General features: G+C 45.6%; 1 protein-coding gene across 1 annotated transcript in view; it reads left to right on the plus strand.

Moving 5' to 3' along the window:
- The first annotated feature begins 204 nt into the window (after positions 1-204).
- LOC115554014 (MAGUK p55 subfamily member 6-like) overlaps positions 205-19,715 on the plus strand; it is a 29,283-nt gene continuing 9,772 nt past the window's right edge. The window contains 7 exon segments of the mRNA XM_030370603.1: positions 205-321; positions 789-941; positions 3,671-3,820; positions 4,039-4,266; positions 5,234-5,365; positions 6,899-6,995; positions 8,504-8,575. Of these exon segments, the coding sequence (XP_030226463.1) occupies positions 205-321; positions 789-941; positions 3,671-3,820; positions 4,039-4,266; positions 5,234-5,365; positions 6,899-6,995; positions 8,504-8,575 (949 nt within the window).

Consider the following 19,715-nt stretch of genomic DNA (forward strand, 5'->3'; position numbering starts at 1 on the left):
CGAGACCAACGTGCAATCTACGATTGAACTTGGTCTGGCAATAGCCAGACCAAGTTCAATCGTAAAAAAAAAAAATTCCTGCACTGATGCAGTTTTCTGCTTTCACAGAATTAAATGCCCTGTTTCAGCTGCCATTGTCTGATACAGAATATAGTTGTTGTTGTTGTCTCATGTCCAGATGTGTTTGTGTGTTCTCCTCCTGCCATGCAGCAGGTGATGGAGAACCTCAAAGGGCTGCCCTCGGGCACTGCAGCGCAGGATATGGACCTCATCTTCCTCACGGGGATCATGGAGAGCCCCATCGTCCGCTCTCTGGCCAAGGTGGTTGATATGTACCACACTGGCTCTCCCATTTAACCTCGCAACATTTCATTCATACCTTTTTGCACTAGCCTTCCCCACCCAACTCCCACCTTATTCTTCATGTTTTACCTCTGTTTTTCTTTTATTCCTAGTCTGTCTTACATAGTTTTGATATGGCAATATGTAAGGCGTCTTAGACCATATATAGCGCTTACCATACTAAGCGCTATATAAATTTCATTCATTATTATTATTATTATTATCATTTGACTCACAACTAATAGGATCCTTGGAAATAGCTGTAATTGTCACCGGCAGTTCTAGGTCAGAAGAGACCTACACACTACAGTACTGTTTTTATTATGAAACTGCACTGGATCGTAATGAATGTCTATCTTTTTTAATTTTAGTCGGCTTTTGCTTTCTTGGTTTTCAAAAAAATAGTTCTTCAGTTCAAGGTGTGAACAATTTGTGTCTGTGTTAAGGCCCATGAGCGTCTTGAGGTAATGCAGCTGACTGCGGTGGGGGAGAACAACATGGAGTTGGTGACGGACATCCTGGAGTCCCTCCACAGCGCAGAGGGGGACGACGTGGCAGCCGCTGAGCTCACCAGAATCCTGGAGGAGCCCCACTTCCAGGTAGAACAGCTTAGCAAACCCTGTTATGCATTGAGCTCTAAACCCTATTGGGACCTTCATTTATATTCTTAATTTTCTTTTTCTTTTCTCATGGGCCCTCATCGTATCGGCCTATGTTCAGTGTTGGGAAAGTTCACTTTCAACGTGAACTAGTTCAAAGTTCAGTCCACAAATTTTAAAATGAACTAGTTCAGTTAAACGTTCATAATTCAATATTTTGAACTAAGTTCACAGTTCCAAAAATGAACTAGTTCGTAGTTCTTTTTTTCAATATGTTGCTGTGAGCTATTATTTTATTTCCGGTATTTTGAACATTGAACCCCCTTTCTGGTTTGTCTAGGAAGAAATAGAGTGGTTGAATCAAGTATCGTAGCAAAATACAGTTTCTATCGTGTTTTATTGCACATTTAGCACATTTTGTAAATCCCATTGATTTCTGTCGGAAGACTCATTGCTCGTTGGCCGGAAACGAAAGAGGGGGGTGTTCACTTTTGGTTGTAGTCTTTTCGCTTGGTTCTAGGCCTACTGTTGGGACGGAGAACCAGGGGAAAAGACTACAACCAAACGTAAACAGCCCCCCTTTCCGTTTCCGGCCAACAAGCAATGATTCTAGAAGGTATTCTTGTCCGCTGATCGAGCCAGAGAGCTAACGTTATGGATTGTACATATTTATAATTCAAAATTCGTCCCAGCCTTTATACCACATATACTCTAGGGTCTATAGCATATAACCGCTCTGTCTGATTACAGTTTAATTCATTTTTCACAATTTACAAGCTCTCGTTTTGAAGAATAATCACCGCGCCATTCGTTTCAATGGGAATCGCGACGGTCTTTACTTTCAACATAAAGTGTACATATTTATAAATTGAAATTCGTCCCAGCCTTTATACCACAGATACTATAGGGTCTATAGCATATAACCACGTTTTCTGATTACAGTTTAATGTAACAGTAAGCTGACAACACCGCAACTGCAAATGAACCACACAGAGATAACCATGGCAACCGGTCAAACACATTTTCTTTTGGCGATCATTCTGCGCACGCATCCGCCGTGTTGATAAACAAATAATCCCCCTATTGAACAAAGTTAAACCAAGTGAGCGTGCCGTTCACAGACACCAGAATGAACGAGCTCACAGTAACGTTCATCAGGCAGTAATACAGTACGTTCAGTTCACGTTTGCCGAAAATATGAACGAGTTCATGAACTATAGTTCAATGAACGCATTCAGGCACAACACTGTATTTGCCAATATGAAAACTTTAGAAATTGTGTCGATTTATAATTGCAACAACCTCTTTAAAAATTGTCTATTATGCTGGTTGAACCACTAAAATCCACATAAACGCTCCCAACACTAACAGTTTTAAATTATGTTCTGTGGGAAGGTTAGTGCTGCTCCCCATACTACAGGTCATTGGTCCCTTTAGTTCATGGTTTTACTGTGATGTTGCTGTGGCCCCGAAGCATTGCTGCAGAGCGAGCAGTAAATCACCAGGAGCTGTTCCAGCCCCAAGATACCACAAGATACCATATATATTGAATAACGGCCAATATATCAATCTTTTTTGGACGACCGGCGGATATATCTATTGGTATTTATTAACTCACTAATATCGGTATTGGCCATAACCCCCTAAAACCCAGTATCTGTGTGACTCTCCTCTTTTTAACCCAGTATCTGTGGGGCTCCCCATTTTAAACCCAGTATATGGGGGGCTCTCCTTTTTTAAACCCAGTATCGGTGGGACTCTCCTTTTTTAAACCCAGTATCTGTGGGGCTCTCCTTTTTAAACCAAGTATCTGTGGGGCTGTCCTTTTTAAACCCAGTATCTGTGGGGCTCTCCTTTTTAAACCCAGTATCTGAGGGTCTCTACTTTTACCCACTTTGTTGGGACACATAGCACGTCAAAGCGTCCCGGCCCTGATCCGTCCAGCCGCTTCCCCACATTAGATGCAGATTTGGTTCTGTGACTTCCTTTTCTGCCGGCTTGTCAGCGGATCTTAAATGATCCCCCCCATTCCGCATTTACACAGAACGCACAAAATAAAGGCGCACCGTCCTGCCTTGAAGGGCAGCATAAGAAGTGCTTTAGATTAACTAATAAACAGATCTGTGGGTCGGATCAGGCTGGACTGGGTCATTGGGACGTTTAGCTGTCCTCACTTTGTCTTTCCCTCTACAACTTGCCCTGTCAAGCAATAAGAGGCTGGTGTGTGGGAGGAGGGGGTGGGTCTGGAAGTGGGAGGAGCTTCATTTTGACCCAATAGCAGGCTCTGAACCGTGTGGGTAAATTTAGTGAAGATGGGGAGGGGAAAGTCATCTAGTGTTTCCGTAAATGCTTAGATTGTGATGCATTTTGCAATGTCAGACTAATTCTGTGCTCTGCTCCTGAGGTAAGAACACCGATCCTTCTGTATATTTATGACACATCATTGTTAGACATGCTCAAAGATTTATTGTATATTTGTGCGGAGGCAATTATGCATTTAATGATGCATAAATATATTTGTGTTCAGGAATTATTATTGTTATTTCATGGAAATGTTATGTTGGTTAGAACAAAGTGATTTTATTGAAGGGGTCAGAAATATAATCATTCTTCAGTGGTCTTCCTTATGGCGTTAATTCGAGAGATGAGCAGCAGTCATGTTTTTGTTCCTAATTGCTATTGATCCTCATTCTCCATGGTCTCTAACCCTTTTGAGTAATCTGTGCCAGTGTTTAATCGAGACTCATGACAACGTGGCTGTTAAGTCCTACGAGATGTCTCCAACCCCGGGCAGCAGCAGAGTCTCCCTGAGCAGCTCGCTGGTGCCCCCCGACGCCGTCAGGATGATCGGTATCCAGAAGAGGGCTGGGGAACCACTGGTCAGTCTGCCAGCAAAACCACAGCTATGTAATGTGTGGGACCATGCATTAGAGACTTCCATTAACCTGTGAATGCACATTCTATGTGTGGCTGGGCCTTGTTAAGGAGGAAAATGTGAATAATGGTTTGCCCCATTTCCACCTCATGAAACAGACATCCACTGGAGGTGATTAATGAAGTGCGGAAGTTAAATGATTATGACCCCTCCCCCTCCTAGGGTGTGACGTTCCGCGTGGAGGGGGGTGCGCCGGTGATCAGGCGGATCCTGCACGGCAGTGCCATCGCCAGGCAGGGCCTGCTGCATGTGGGCGACGTCATCCTGGAGGTTGATGGCCACGCGATGGGCGGAGACCCCAAGGAGCTGCAGGAGCTGCTGAAGGACTGCAGCGGCACCGTGACCCTCAAAGTGCTGCCCAGCTACCGGGAGCCCCCTGCCCCCCCACAGGTCCCTGTTGAACTCTAATTTGTCAGAGGGGCTCTTCACCCTGCAGTGATTCACTCTAAATGGACACCTTGTGACTTTCCTCTCCCCAATGTGCTCCTGTTTATAAACATGGCCTTCTGTTTGGGAGTTGACTCGCTGCCATAACATGCAGGCATCAAGAGTGAGCCCCTGCGTGTGCCAATTGGGTCGTACCTGTCAGGGTCCTGGGTGGGGGAGTGGTGGTGGTGCTTATTCAGACGTCCAGTGACTGTAACTGAGCCCAGCAGAGGGCCTATTAATAACGCCTCACAGGCCATCTGGGGCATGGTGGAGCAGGGGCAGGAGCAGTGTGGGGAGGGGGGTGGTTTACATACATATATACATACATACATACATACGTGTGTGTGTATATGTTTGGCCAACAAATTGAAGAGGGGCGTTTGTTGCATTGACTGTGTGTGTGTGTGTGTGTGTGTGTGTGTGTGTGTGTGTGTGTGTGTGTGTGTGTGTGTGTGTGTGTGTGTGTGTGTGTATATATATATATATATATATATATATATATATATATATATATATATATATATATATATATATATATATATATATATATACATACACACACACACACACACACACACACACACACACACACACACACACACACACACACACACACACACACATACTGGTGGATTTGTATCAATTTTATAAACATAATTATCCCTCCGTGCTATTTTGTAGTTCACCAAAACAACCTGAAACAACTTGAGTCTCACATACTCATGCACACATATATATATATATATATATACACACACACACACACACACACACACACACACACACACACACACACACACACACACACACACACACACACACACATCCCTCGCTGTCCTGTTTAAAAAGGTCTACATTAAATTCCAAGTTTTTACATTTAGGAATTCATTGTAACTTTTTCAATGTTAACTGTGCCATCACACTTCAGGTGTTTCTGAAGCCACACTTCAAATATAATCCGGCCACGGACAACCTCATCCCCTGCAGGGAAGTGGGGCTGGCATTCTCCAGGGGGGACGTTCTTCACGTGGTCAACAAGGAAGACCCCAACTGGTGGCAGGTGAGCAGGCAGAAGACCATGTGTTCCTCTATCTATCTTATTTATACTGTGTCTTAAACTGTCCTTCCAAGCAAGAGATGAGCTTTCTCTCCTTAACTGTTTAAGCAGTTCATTCTCTAACCATATCCATGTATGTTAGAGAGTGAATATGCAACTGATCCTGTAATATGACACTCACCGACTGGCTGCCACTTACTACTGCTCGCTTGAACTAGTATTTCTCTTCTCGTAGTGGATTTCTCTTCTCACAGAGTCGAGCAAAAGCTAATGCAAATGGAAAATTAAAGATCACATGGTCTGCAAGTGTTATACTCTTTACTCTAGAGAAGCAGTCATGTGTTACATAGGAATGGGCAATGTCAACATTTTACCAAAGCCATTATCGATTCTGAATATCTTAAGTTTTAATTAAGGGTTCCTCAGTCTAAGAAAAAAATCTGAAAAGCCTGCCTGTGTGGAGCTAATGTCTTTATTACATAGTGTAATCACCCTACAGACATGCTGCTGGTTGAGAATAGGGATGCACAAATTACAAGTTCAAGTACCTCAGGGTCTTGTTCGTGGGTGAGGGGACGATGGAGCGTGAGATTGGCCAGAGAATCGTAGCAGCGGGGGCGGAATTTTGCTCACTTTGCTGCATCATTGTGACGAAAAGGGAGCTGAGCTTGAAGGCAAAGCTCTCGATGTAACGGTCGATGTTTGTTCCTATCATCACCTATGGTCATGAAGGATGGGAGGATTTAAAAAACAAGATTGCGGGAACAAGCAGCCGTAATGGGTTTTCTCAGGAGGGTGTCTGGCGTCTCCCTTAGGGATAGGGTGAGAAGCTCAGCCAGTCGTGAGGAACTTGGATTAGAACCGCTGCTCCTCTGCATAGAAAGGAGTCAGTTGAGGTGGTTTATCTGGTAAGGGTGCCCAATGGGCGGCTCCCTAGGGAGGTGTTCCAGGCACTACCAGTGGGGTGGAGACATCGCGGAAGACCCAGGAATAGGTGGAGAGATAATATCTCTACACAGGCCTGGGAAAACCTCGGGATCCCCCCGTCAGAGCTGGTCAATGTGGCCCTGGGAAAGGGAAGTCTGGGGTCCCCTGCTAGAGCTGCCGCCCCCGCGACCCGACCCAAGATAAGCTGTAGAAGATAAGGATGAGGATGAAGATTCACTGGGGAAAATTGCAAACGTGACGTTGGCCTATTTTGTTGTAATATTGAGCAAACGATGGCTCTATAGAGAGGTTGCTGCTGCCCGTCAGCTTGGCTTGGAAGCCTTTCTATGAACAGGATAAGCTGCTATTGTGATGTGTGATGTGTCAAACTTGGTAAGCAACCAAATTCTGTTAATGTCAAAACCCCCTGCCCAACGTTGTGCTTAATGCAGTAGTTTTGTCATTGAGACAAATGTGACATGGTAGATTATCCCATGAATATTCTTAAACCATACTTGACATTTAGGTGATGGGTGTGAAATGTTCAACCATAGGATATATTTCCAGCTCTAATCTCTTCCATCTCTATAATAAACTCTCTCCTCACAGGCAACCAACCTGGTGGTTGGAGATACTGGTCTGATCCCCAGTCAGTTCCTGGAGGAGAAGAGGAAGGCGTTTGTGAGGAGAGACTGGGACAGCTCCGGTGGGTGCTGCTTTATACCAGCCTTCCTGCCGTCTTTTACACATGCCAAATCGACTGCTCATGCTTCATTGTGTAAAGGTCCTGATATACTTCAATCAAGAATGGTGTTTTCACACAGACAAAACAGCCGGTGTGTGACCAAAACAAAGTTCTGTATTGTGCTTCTAACACTGCACAGTGCTCTGTCTAAATATTTATAATTTTTCACACAAACCCTCAGCATGCAATTGGTCAACAACACCACGTGAAAAATGACAATATTTGCTATGTGTAAATAATTGTTATCTTTAGAATATGGACTATTACGTCCCACTGTTCCTTTCCAAGCAAGACTTTCTGAGATTATGGGTATCGTGTAATGTACATGATGTGATGCTGGTAGGCAGATCCATACATATCACAATGATGTTGTTCCCTGTTTAAACTGTAGTGTTCGGCAGATGTTCCACAGCCTTTGCAACCAAGTAAATAAAAAATGAGTTGGAAGTATATCAGGGCCTTGAATGGGCAGTTCAACCATTTAACACATTAAGTCACCCGTTGGGGTGGAAAGAATTTTTTAATAATATGCAGCATTCCAATATAAATATAATTTATTTTTTTATTTTATTATTATAATATAATTTAGAAAAAACACCAGCACCATTTGCAGATGTCCCCAACCAACAGCAAACTAGCAGGTAACTTGGTGAGGTGAGTCTCAATACATACAAGGAGCACTGGGCTCCCACAGCATGGTGGCTCTCTTTTCAGTTCGCTGTTAGTTTGCTACAGGGCCTGGGCTGCTCAGGTCTAGAGACTTTTTCTGGAAACAACATGTAGCCAAAATACTTTCCCCTTCTGCCAACCGACAACGTAGCAGAGTAATGCAAAACAGTAGTTATTGTCATACTTATTGTAAACTCAATCTAATTACACAGATGATGTTGGAAAGTTGCACGAAATTATTTAAAAGCTCTTTCCCACTACATCACAGAAGCCTTATGTGTTAAATAGGGGAACTGCTTTTACAAATATATAATTAGTAATTCTGCCAATTGGCATGGGTGATCCTGCCTACAATGTAAACTATAGCACTTTGGTCTTGGTGATAAGAGTCCTTGCAATATGATTAACTGTTCCTCAGTCTCCGTACAGAGTATACTAGACTGTACTATATGATATTGATAATGTCATATGATATTGGGGTAACACTTACAATAAGGGTACATTACCTAACCATAAATGAACATTAGTTAATGCATTTATATGCACTATTATATAGCATTAGCATAGGTATTGAGGTCAGGGTGGCGGTAAGGATTATTAAATATTGTATAAATAAACACTATTACATAGTGAACATTAACATCATTATTCAATGATTACTACACCAATAGTTGACTGTGTCACAGATATTGGTAATGGTAAAGAGAAGGGTGATATGACTGACCGGTCCATTAACAGGTCAGATAAAAGGTGTGTCTGGAGCCTGATTCACTTGGTTGATTTTTTTTTTTTCCTGCTAGGCATGCTCTGTGGAACAATGACGGGAAAGAAAAAGAAGAAAAAAATGATGTATCTTACCTCAAAGAATGCAGGTGTGCCATCAATGCTTTTTACTATTTGGAAACACAATATTTTACAGTTACCTTTTTATGGATAAGCAGTAGGGCTGTAACGATATACCAACTCACGATTCGGTTTGTATCACGATTTCTGACCCATGGTTCGATTCATCCCACGATTTTTTTAAATTTAAAAAGCATTTTCTTTTAACAACACTTATATAACCATCAACTTAATGTAACTTTTAATAACAAATAATTTGGAACACTGAACAGATTTGAACAGAAAGAATACTGTTAAAGTAGGCCTATAAATGAAATAACCAAAGATTGCAGTTGGAGGATGCTTGCAGGTAGGCAAAAACCCTCAACTAGTTTTGTGGATTAGGCTTACGTATTTGAAAATATTAATATCAAATAAATTATAGTAATTTGAATAGTTTGGTAGCACTAACCAGCGTTCCCGCTAGAAAAAACGGTGCCGGTGTTCTGCCAATTTCTGCTCCCTTGTCAGATTTTGCTACCGTAGTGCGACTCGATATAGCGGGTCTATCAAATCATGCTACCCATCAGAAAAGGCTACCTTACGTCACAAGCGCGACGTAAGGCGTGTGTGATCTGTAGAACAATCGCCTCTATCAAATAATGCTCCCACTGCATAATCACATTATTTTAAACCACTACTCACCCTATGTACACTGTAAGAATATGGGGAGCATACTTTGATGCTTGTTTATAACGTCTTTATTTAAGATAGCAGGGGGAAAGTAGCCTATGTGGATAGACCAATTGCCTCTATCAAAAAATGCTCCCACTGCAGAATCACATTATTTTAAACCACTACTCACCCTATGTACACAGTATGAATATGGGGAGCATATTTTGATGCTTGTTTATCACGTCTTTATTTAAGATTTCAGGAGTACCGTATGCCTCTCCTGGAACCGTCACCTTATCGTGGTGGAGAGGTTTACGTGTCCCTGTGAACCTGAGGGCTGTGTTGTCTGGAGCCTTGTGCTCCTGGTAGGGTCTCTCATGGCAGAGTGGTCTCAGGTGAGGGGCTAGACTAAGAATGGTTAAAAAATCCTCAATGAATATCGGAATAAGAGGAGATGTGACCCGGCCCGGAGGAAGCCCGGGGCCCCCGTCTGGAGCCAGGCCCAGACGGAGGGCTCGATGGCGAGCGCCTGGTGGCCGGGTTTGCCACGGAGCCCGGTCGGGCACAGCCCGAACAAACGACGTGGCACCCCCCCTCTCTTCATCTCATGGGCCCACCACCTGTGGGAAGACCCGTTGGGGTCGGGTGCGCAGCCACATGGGTGGCAGCGAAGGTCAGGGGTCTCGACGGACCAGACCCGGGCGGCAGAAGCTGGCTCTGGGGACGTGGAACGTCACCTCGCTGTGGGGAAAGGAACCGGAGCTTGTGAGGGAGGTGGAGCGCTATCAGATAGATCTGGTGGGGCTTACCTCCACGCACAGTCTCAGCTCTGGTACCGTACTCCTGGATAAGGGTTGGACTCTATTCTTCTCCGGAGTTGCCAAGGGCGTGAGGCGCCGGGCGGGTGTGGGGATACTCATAAATCCCCGGCTGAGTGCCGCGGTGTTGGAGTTTACCCCGGTAGACGAGAGGGTCGCCTCCCTGCGCCTAAGGGTTGTAGGGGGGAAAACTCTGACTGTTGTTTGTGCATATGCACCAAACAGCAGCTCAGAGTACTCGGCCTTCTTGGAGACCCTGAATGGAGTCCTGTATGGGGCTCCAGTAGGGGACTCCGTAGTTCTGCTGGGTGACTTCAACGCCCACGTGGGCAACGATGGAGACACCTGGAGAGGCGTGGTGGGGAGGAACGGCCTCCCTGATCTAAACCCGAGCGGTCGTTTGTTATTGGACTTCTGTGCTAGTCATGGATTATCCATAACAAACCCCATGTTCGAACATAAGGGTGCTCATAAGTGTACCTGGTACCAGAGTACCCTAGGCCGAAGATCAATGATCCATTTTGTGATTGTGTCATCTGATCTGAGGCCACATGTTTTGGACACTCGGGTAAAGAGAGGGGCGGAACTGTCAACCGACCACCATCTGGTTGTGAGTTGGATCAGGGAATGGGGGAAATTTCCGGATAGACCTGGTAAGCCCAAACGAGTAGTGCGGGTGAACTGGGAACGTCTGGAGGAGGCCCCCGTCCTAGGTATCTTCAACTCACACCTCCGGCGGAGTTTTTCTGGCATTCCTGTGGAGGTTGGGGGCATTGAGCCGGAGTGGGCGGTGTTCAAAGCCTCCATTGCTGAAGCTGCGGCGGCTAGCTGTGGCCTCAGGGTCTTAGGCTCCTCAAGGGGCGGTAACCCTCGGACACCGTGGTGGACACCGGTGGTCAGGGAAGCCGTCCGATTGAAGAAGGAGGCCTTCCGGGATATGATATCCTGGAGGACTCCTGACTCGGTTGCAGGGTACCGACAGGCCCGAAGGGCTGCAGCTGCTGCCGTGTCGGAGGCTAAGCAGCGGGTGTGGGAGAAGTTCAGAGAGGCCGTGGAGAAGGACTTTCGGTCGGCACCAAAGTGTTTCTGGAAGACTATCCGGCACCTCAGGAGGGGGAAACGGGGAACCATCCAAGCTGTGTACAGTAAGGTTGGGACTCTGTTGACCTCAACTGAGGAGGTCGTCGGACGTTGGAAGGAACACTTTGAGGAACTCCTGAATCCGAATAACACGCCCTCTATGTTGGAGGTAGAGCTCGAGGTTGATGGTGTTTCGTCGTCAATTTCCCTGGTGGAGGTCACTGAGGTAGTCAAACATCTCCGCAGTGGCAAAGCCCCAGGGATTGATGAGATCCAGCCAGAAATGCTAAAGGCTCTGTGTGTTGAGGGGCTGTCATGGTTGACACGCCTATTCAACATCGCGTGGGAGTCGGGTACAGTGCCAAAGGAGTGGCAAACCGGGGTGGTGGTTCCCCTGTTCAAAAAGGGGGACCAGAGAGTGTGTGCCAATTACCGGGGTATCACACTTCTCAGCCTCCCTGGTAAAGTCTACTCCAAGGTGCTGGAAAGGAGGGTTCGGCCGATCGTCGAACCTCAGATTGAAGAGGAACAATGCGGTTTTCGCCCCGGACGTGGAACTACGGACCAGCTCTTCACTCTCGCAAGGATCCTGGAGGGGGCCTGGGAGTATGCCCATCCGGTCTACATGTGTTTTGTGGATCTGGAGAAGGCGTATGAACGGGTCCCCCGGGAGAAACTGTGGGAGGTGCTGCGGGAGTATGGGGTAAGGGGGTCTATCCTCAGGGCCATCCAATCCCTGTACTTCCAAAGCGAGAGCTGTGTTCGTGTCCTCGGCAGCCAGTCAGTTTCGTTCTCAGTGGGTGCTGGTCTCCGCCAGGGCTGCGCCTTGTCACCAATCCTGTTTGTGATATACATGGACAGGATATCGAGGCGTAGTTGTGGTGGGGAGGGGTTGCAGTTCGGTGGTCTGAGGATCTCGTCACTGCTTTTTGCAGATGATGTGGTCCTCATGGGATCATCGGCCTGTGACCTTCAGCACTCACTGGATCGGCTGGCGGCCGAGTGTGAAGCGGCTGGGATGAGGATCAGCACCGCTAAATCTGAGGCCATGACTCTTAGCAGGAAACCGATGGATTGCTTACTCCGGGTAGGAAACGAGTCCTTAGCCCAAGTGAAGGAGTTTAAGTACCTCGGGGTCTTGTTCGCGAGTAAGGGTACTATGGAGCGTGAGATTGGCCGGAGAATCGGAGCAGAGGGGGCGGTATTGCGTTCGCTTTACCGCACCGTTGTAACGAAAAGAGAGCTGAGCCGCAAGGCAAAGCTCTCGATCTACCGGTCGATCTTCGTTCCTATCCTCACCTATGGTCATGAGGGCTGGGTGATGACCGAAAGGACGAGATCGCGGGTACAAGCGGCCGAGATGAGTTTCCTCAGAAGGGTGGCTGGCGTCTCCCTTAGGGATAGGGTGAGAAGCTCCGCCATCCGTGAGGAACTCGGATTAGAGCCACTGCTCCTTTACTTAGAAAGGAGTCAGCTGAGGTGGTTCGGGCATCTGGTAAGGATGCCCACTGGGCGCCTTCCTTGGGAGGTGTGTCAGGCACGTCCAGTGGGGAGGAGGCCTCGGGGAAGACCCAGGACTAGGTGGAGAGATTATATCTCAACACTGGCCTGGGAACGCCTCGGGATCCCCCCGTCAGAGTTGGTTAATGTGGCCCGGGAAAGGGAAGTCTGGGGCCCCCTGCTTGAGCTGCTCCCCCCGCAACCCGACCCCGGTTAAGCGGACGAAAATGAGATGAGATGAGAGATGAGTACCGTATGTGGATAGACCAATCGCCTCTATCAAATAATGCTCCCACTGCAGAATCACGTTATTTTACACCACTACTCACCCTATGTACACTGTTGATGCTGTTTTATAACGTATATTGAAGATTTCAGCGGTACAGAAAAAAAATAAAAACATCAATAATCAATTAAACTAAGTAAATAACTTCCAACAAAAAAATTATTTTATTTTAAGGCATTTCTTGCAAATATATGCAGCCTTATTTTCATGGGCACATTGGGCACACTCAAAATTTGCCCACCGACTGCACAATCCACACTGCACCTACCAAATAAAACAATTAAAAGAGAATTACAATTTACAATGAGATACATTGTATGGTATTATGTACACACATTTTTGAGTCAGTTAATAATACAAAGCGCATATTTTACGTTATACTTTACCTTTTCAATCATGTTCTCATCTGCATTTTCTTCGGCAAAGGAGCACACCACACAGAAGTACTCTGCATTCCCTAGAAACAATGGTTTTCCTAAGCTTTTAAAACGCCAATCATTCTGTGAGTAAATAAATCATGGTACACTACAAATGTATAATTTGTGAATAAAAAAGAAAAAACATTTCAAAAAAGAATTCCCACACATAGTATACTTAAATATATACATGTGTCACAAATACCTCCCTATTGTTTATGCTATAAAGACACTAAAAGCATTATGTTTTCTCTAGCACTGAACAAATGACGTCTAAAATAAAAGTGTAATAAATAGTTATGTTTAACAATGTTGTAGCGACTAGTTCCAAACGAAGCAGTCGCTGAGTGTAGGGTGTAAGCCGATTGTCCGACGCGCTGTACTAAACAAAATATCCACTGAGATCCGAGATTCCGTTTGCCGGTTTTTTATTGAAAAAAGTATGACAACTTATCATAACGTGTTCAAAGTATGAAGAATATCGATCACAGCGATCTAAGCAAAAACAGCGATCAACAAAAAATACGACCTCCCAGTAACTCACCCTCTCTTTCCTAGTTACTTCCGCCCGCACCAGCGTACCTGTGATTATATTAACTAGATGTTACGGCCCATATGATCGTAAACCAATTATTGTGATATCAAAATAAACAACAAAAGTTACGAAATATAACAACCAAAATAACCCAAATATAAACCACGAAATTATCTATTTCCATTAATAAACACCTTCATGGCTCCTACACACCAGCCCCTAATTATTAAGCTATCACCCAATAATTATACACAATACGAGTCATGAAATAATTAAAACTAAACAGTCCACATAATGAGATTACATTCCTTGTCTTGTTCCGTCCTCATGATCCTGTGAAAAGGTCAGTCAGTAGGGCCAGAGGTTACCAGCACATAGCCCTGTGATCTGTGTTCGCCACAGTCACTATCAGTCAAGTGTCAAAGTTAAGCTCGAGGTCTAGGTATTGTCATCCCTAACAGCCTCCCCACATCCAGCATCGGCCTCCTGCAGCAGACAGACCTTGGTTATAGGCCGGTTCAGGCAGCTACTCTTAGTTTTGATGCGCACCTGACGCACAAAGCCCCTTCTATCCGGAAAGGTTTATAGGACTCGTCCTATGACCCAGGAGTTACGAGGTGCTGTGCTGTCCACTATAAGCACCAGATCTCCAGGAACAAGGTTGCGCTTCACTCCTGACCATCTCTGCCGCTCCTGCAATTGAGGCAGGTACTCCTTAACCCATCTTTTCCAGAACAGGTCTGACATGTACTGGACCTGCTTCCATCGCCTGCGTGCGTACATGTCGGCCTCCTGGAAGACTCCTGGTGGCAAAGATGGTAATGCCTTCAAAAGCAGCAGGTGATTAGGCGTCAATGCTTCCAGGTCATGAGGATCCATGGAAGCTTTTGTAATCGGTCGGCCATTGATAATGGCTTCCACCTCACAGAGAACTGTATGAAGGCCTTCTTCATCCAAACTTTGCACATTCAAGGTGGAGTTGAGGACTTTACGGACTGATCGAATTAACCTCTCCCAAGAACCTCCATGATGGGAGCCAGCTGGGGGATTAAAAGTCCATTTTATCCCTTTCTGAAGGAGGACATCATTAATCTGTGCCTGATTCCACTGCTCAATGGATGTTTTCAATTCGTGTTCTGCTCCCCTAAAATTCGTCCCATTATCTGAGCGCAATTCCCGTACTTGACCACGTCTTGCTATAAAGCGTCTGAGAGCATTTATGAAGGCGTCCGTGTCGAGGGAAGGTGCCACTTCAATGTGGGTTGCTCTTAACGCCATGCAGGTAAAAATTACCCCATACCTCTTAACAACACTTCTTCTGCTCCTCACCTCGAAAGGTCCAAAATAGTCTACTCCTACCCGTGTAAATGGAGGTTCATCTGGAATCACCCTTTCAGATGGTAAGTCTGCCATTAGCTGAGACACTGGCTGAGCATTCAATCGTCGACAGCTCAGACACTTTGACAGAACACTCCTTATGGCTGTACTAGCTCCTGAGATCCAGTATTTCTCACGCAGCTTAGACAACATGTAGTTTCGTCCACTATATCCCACCTCTTGATGGACATGTCTCAGCAGAAGGGTTGAGATATGTAAATCTTTTGCCAGTATTATGGGATGCTTAGCTTCTGCTGGCATAGATGACCTGCTGAGCCGACCACCAAGTCTTAGAACTCCATCCTTTATTAGTGGGCAGAGTGTGTGGATGTGACTATGACCCTTGACACTTTTGCCTTTTTCCAGCATGGAGAACTCCTCTGGAAACCTCCTCCTTTGACTGAACTTGATGATCTCTAGCTCCGATTTCTCCAACTCCTCCACTGATAAACAACTTGAAAGCATCTTTCTCTTGAATGTTTCCATATCCCTCTCCAATGAACGTCGTTGTTGTTCCATATCCAACGCAGATTGTGCAAGAGCCATATTCAATTGTCTCCTCTTCTGGCAGAGAGATAAGAACCAAGTTTTAAATCTCAAGATCCAAGCTACAGACTTTCTCAGATGGATCCAAGAGCTGAAGTGGTGGATCATGCGAGTTACTGCATCAGCCTCCTCACTGGCCTGTACAGTATTCACTGTGGCTTCCTTCTTGACCTCAGGGTCATCTGCTGGGAGTCGATGAACATTCTCAGGGTTGACAGGCCACTCATTCTCAGGTTGAAGGAGAAAACGAGGCCCTGACACCCATGTTGCATCCTTGAGAAATGCATCGCCTTTAACACCCCTGGAGGCGACATCGGCTGGATTACTTGCCGTTCCAACATACCTCCACTGAGAGGGTTGTGAAGCCTTGCGAATTTCTGTGACTCTGTTGGCAACAAAGACTCTGAACCTGGATGTCTCATTCCTGATATATTTCAGCACCGAAGTACTGTCGGTCCAAAACACAGAGTCTTGAAGATGCATGTGCAGCTCTTTCTTCCACAAGATATCAATGCGACTGGCCATGGTGGCAGCGATGAGCTCCATTCGGGGGATGGTAGCAGGTTTCAATGGTGCCACCCTTGCCTTTCCCATGACAAAAGCACTGTGCACCTGTGAGTGTGCATTTCGTGACAGCAGGTAAGTCACTGCTCCATAGCCATCCTCGCTTGCATCACAGAAATGATGTAATTGTGCCGTAGTCACTTCACCAAAGTCCAATGGTTTCAGACACCTCATGATGTTGCATTTCTCCAAATGGAAAAGTTCATCCAGCCAACTTGTCCACTCCTGAGCCACGGTCTGGGGTATGACATCATCCCAGCCAAGTGCTCTCCTACACAGATCCCTTAAGATCTTCTTTGCGGACAAGACGACAGGACTCACGATACCAAGAGGATCATAGATGGAGCTAACTGTAGGGAGGATTCCTCTCCTAGTGAGTGGTCTGTCCTTAACAACAATCTTGAACTTAAAAGTATCAGACTGAATGCACCACTCCACACCAAGCACTCTCTCCACAGGTGGCAAATCCTGGTCCATGTTCAACATTTTCATGTCTTTAGCTCTGTGCTCTTCAGGTATTGCAGTTAGAACATCACGCCTGTTGCTTATCCACTTTGTGAGTCGGAAACCACCTTTAGCACAGATCGCGATGAGCTCATGATAAAGAGACACAGCTTTCTCCTCTGAAGCCACAGACACTAGGCAATCATCTACATAAAAGCTATGTAGGACCTTATCCATTGCTTCCTGGCTGAACTGTCCTTTGTTGTCCTCTGCACATTTCCTGAGGGCAAAATTGGCGCAGCTGGGAGAGGACGTTGCCCCAAAGAGATGCACCAGCATCCTGAAGTCCACATGATCTTGACTTAAATCTCCAGCAGGCCACCAGAGGAACCTCAATAAGTCAGCGTCCTCTGGTGGTACCCGGACCTGGTGAAACATTGCTTCGACGTCCGCCATGATAACCACTGGTTCTTTCCTGAACCTGCTCATCACTCCAATCAGCGAACTTGTAAGATCTGGGCCCTGTAAGAGTTGAGCATTAAGTGATGTTCCTTGGAAACTTGCTCCACAGTCAAAAACAACCCTGATCTTCTTCTTTGTAGGATGGTAAACACCTTGGTGCGGGATGTACCAAACCCTGCCATCACTACGTTCCAAATCCTCTTCAGGCACCCTTTCAGCATAGCCTTTGACAACAAGATCATTCATGAAGGCCTTGTAGTCAGCATGAAATGAGGAATCCTTCTGAAGCCTCTTCTTCAGGGGTAAGGCACGCTGCTCAATGATTTTCCTATTATTTGGCATACTAACGTCCTTATTCCTCAATGGCAGGTTGATCTGATAATGACCACTGACCTGCTTTGCTGAATTTGCAACCAGCTTCATGAACTTTTGTTCTTCTCTTGACATGCCTGGCCCTTCCTCCAAGCTGCATTCAGGGAAGTCTGTCTTAAACTGCTGCTGCCAAAGTTCGTCCAAAGTCACAACTGACACTCTGTTCACTGTTAACTCTGGCTGCTCACCGTCCACTGCATCATCATTGTCTTCTCTCAGCGGCCCATTCACCGTCCAGCCCAGCATTGTCCTGATTGCATAGGGTCCATCTCCAACACTGCGAATCACTTGCAAGGGTTCCAAGGCTTTAGGGACATTTGTCCCAATCAACAGCTCAATCCCTGCATCAATCTCAGGCAAATGAACATGCTTCAAATAAGTAAATTTCTGAATATCACTCTGTTTTGGAATGTTTCCCTTGTGAACAGGCATGTGTGCTTGAGTGTAAGCCTTGGGCAGCTCACAGAAATGCTCCCCAGTCAAGCCAGCCACTTCCAGTCCTGGCACCATGTGGCTGCTCACCACTTTCTCTTGGCCCATCGTCCGTAGGAGAATGTGGACTTTCTTTCCTGCAATATTGAGTTTTTCTCTTAAAGCTTCTGTACAGAATACTGCAGTACTTCCTGGGTCCAAGAAAGCATAGGTAGTGACAATCTTACTGCCCTTCTTGGACTTAACTTGCACTGGAACTATAGGAAGTTTGCAGTCGTGATCACCAGCCCCTGTAAGCCCACTTGACATCAGAGCGCTGTCTACGGACACCTCTGATTTCCTCTCAGCTTGGTCTGAGTCTTTGTCCTTTTCTTTTTGAGGAATGTGAAGAACAGTTGGATGTTTGAGACCACACTTTGTACAGGTAATCCGTTTTCTGCAAACTTTGCTGATGTGTCCAATACACAAACAGCCAAAACAGACACTCTTCTCTCTTAAGAAGCCTATCTTCTCTTTGTGTGTCTTCTTCCCCAACTGTGGACACGAATTCAAAGCATGTCCTTCTCCACAACAGATGCATGTCCTCCTAGCAGACTCGATATGCTCTTTTCCTTTAGTTCCAGGCTGAGTTCTGTTTATCGCAGGGGCTACAGTGGTGGCAAAGCTGGTTCCCTTAATTGCAGAACGAGTTTGTGGATTAGCCTTGTTCACTCCTCTATTAGTCATCAGTGATGGTGCGTCCTGTTTGTTTCCAAACACTGGGTCTGTTAGAATCCGTACTTGTCTCTCTATGAAGTTTGTGATGTCAATGAGTGTAGCTCTCCGACTGTGCCTTTCCTGTAGTTCACAGGCTGCAGAACGCCACTTGTCCCGGAATTTGTATGGCAATTTTTTTATGATGGTTAGCATGTTAGCCGGGATGTTCAATTCATGCAGATATTGCACCTCTTCCATGACGTTACAGCAACCTCTGAGAAAAAGGCTGTAATCTCGAAGAGCCTTTACATCCTCATTCTTGATTGACGGCCATGAAAGAGCTTTTTCCATATATGCGTATGAAATCCTTTGCTCATTTCCAAACTGCTCCTTTAATAACGCTTTTGCCTTAGCATATCCTCTCTCAGGCTCCATATGCTGGCAGCTTCCGATCAGTTCTTTGGAGTGACCCCTTGTGTGCTGTTCCAAGAAATACAGTCTGTCACTGTGATTTGCAGTGTTCCTCTCTACACCGTTCTCGAAGGCCTTCACAAATGCATGATATTTTAATGGATCACCATCAAAAATTGGTATCTCCCTCTTAGGCAAAGATGAAAGGCATTGCTGCAATACCAACAGTGATATTTCATTTTTTTTGCTCATGATGCCAAACATATTGCTTTGATCTTCATTTGGACCAATATTTACATTTAAGGCATTTCCATCTTGCATTTGCATCCCTTCTTGAGTACTGTGATTCACTGCATATAGGTTGGATTCATATGAATGAATTAACTGAGATGGATTTTTCTCCTTAGGTCTTGATCCTGCATCCAGATGAATATAGTTGTATTCATGTTGTGAGCTTTGTGGTGCAAATGACTTTGCTTTCGCACTGAGGGTCTGTGTTTTTCCTTGTCCTTTTTCCAGATAGGAGTTCATTCCATCTGAGCGCTTTGACACAGAGGTTTTCCCACTTAAGATGCT

Source organism: Gadus morhua, chromosome 11, assembly GCF_902167405.1.
Source record: "Gadus morhua chromosome 11, gadMor3.0, whole genome shotgun sequence".
Classification (NCBI taxonomy): domain Eukaryota; kingdom Metazoa; phylum Chordata; class Actinopteri; order Gadiformes; family Gadidae; genus Gadus; species Gadus morhua.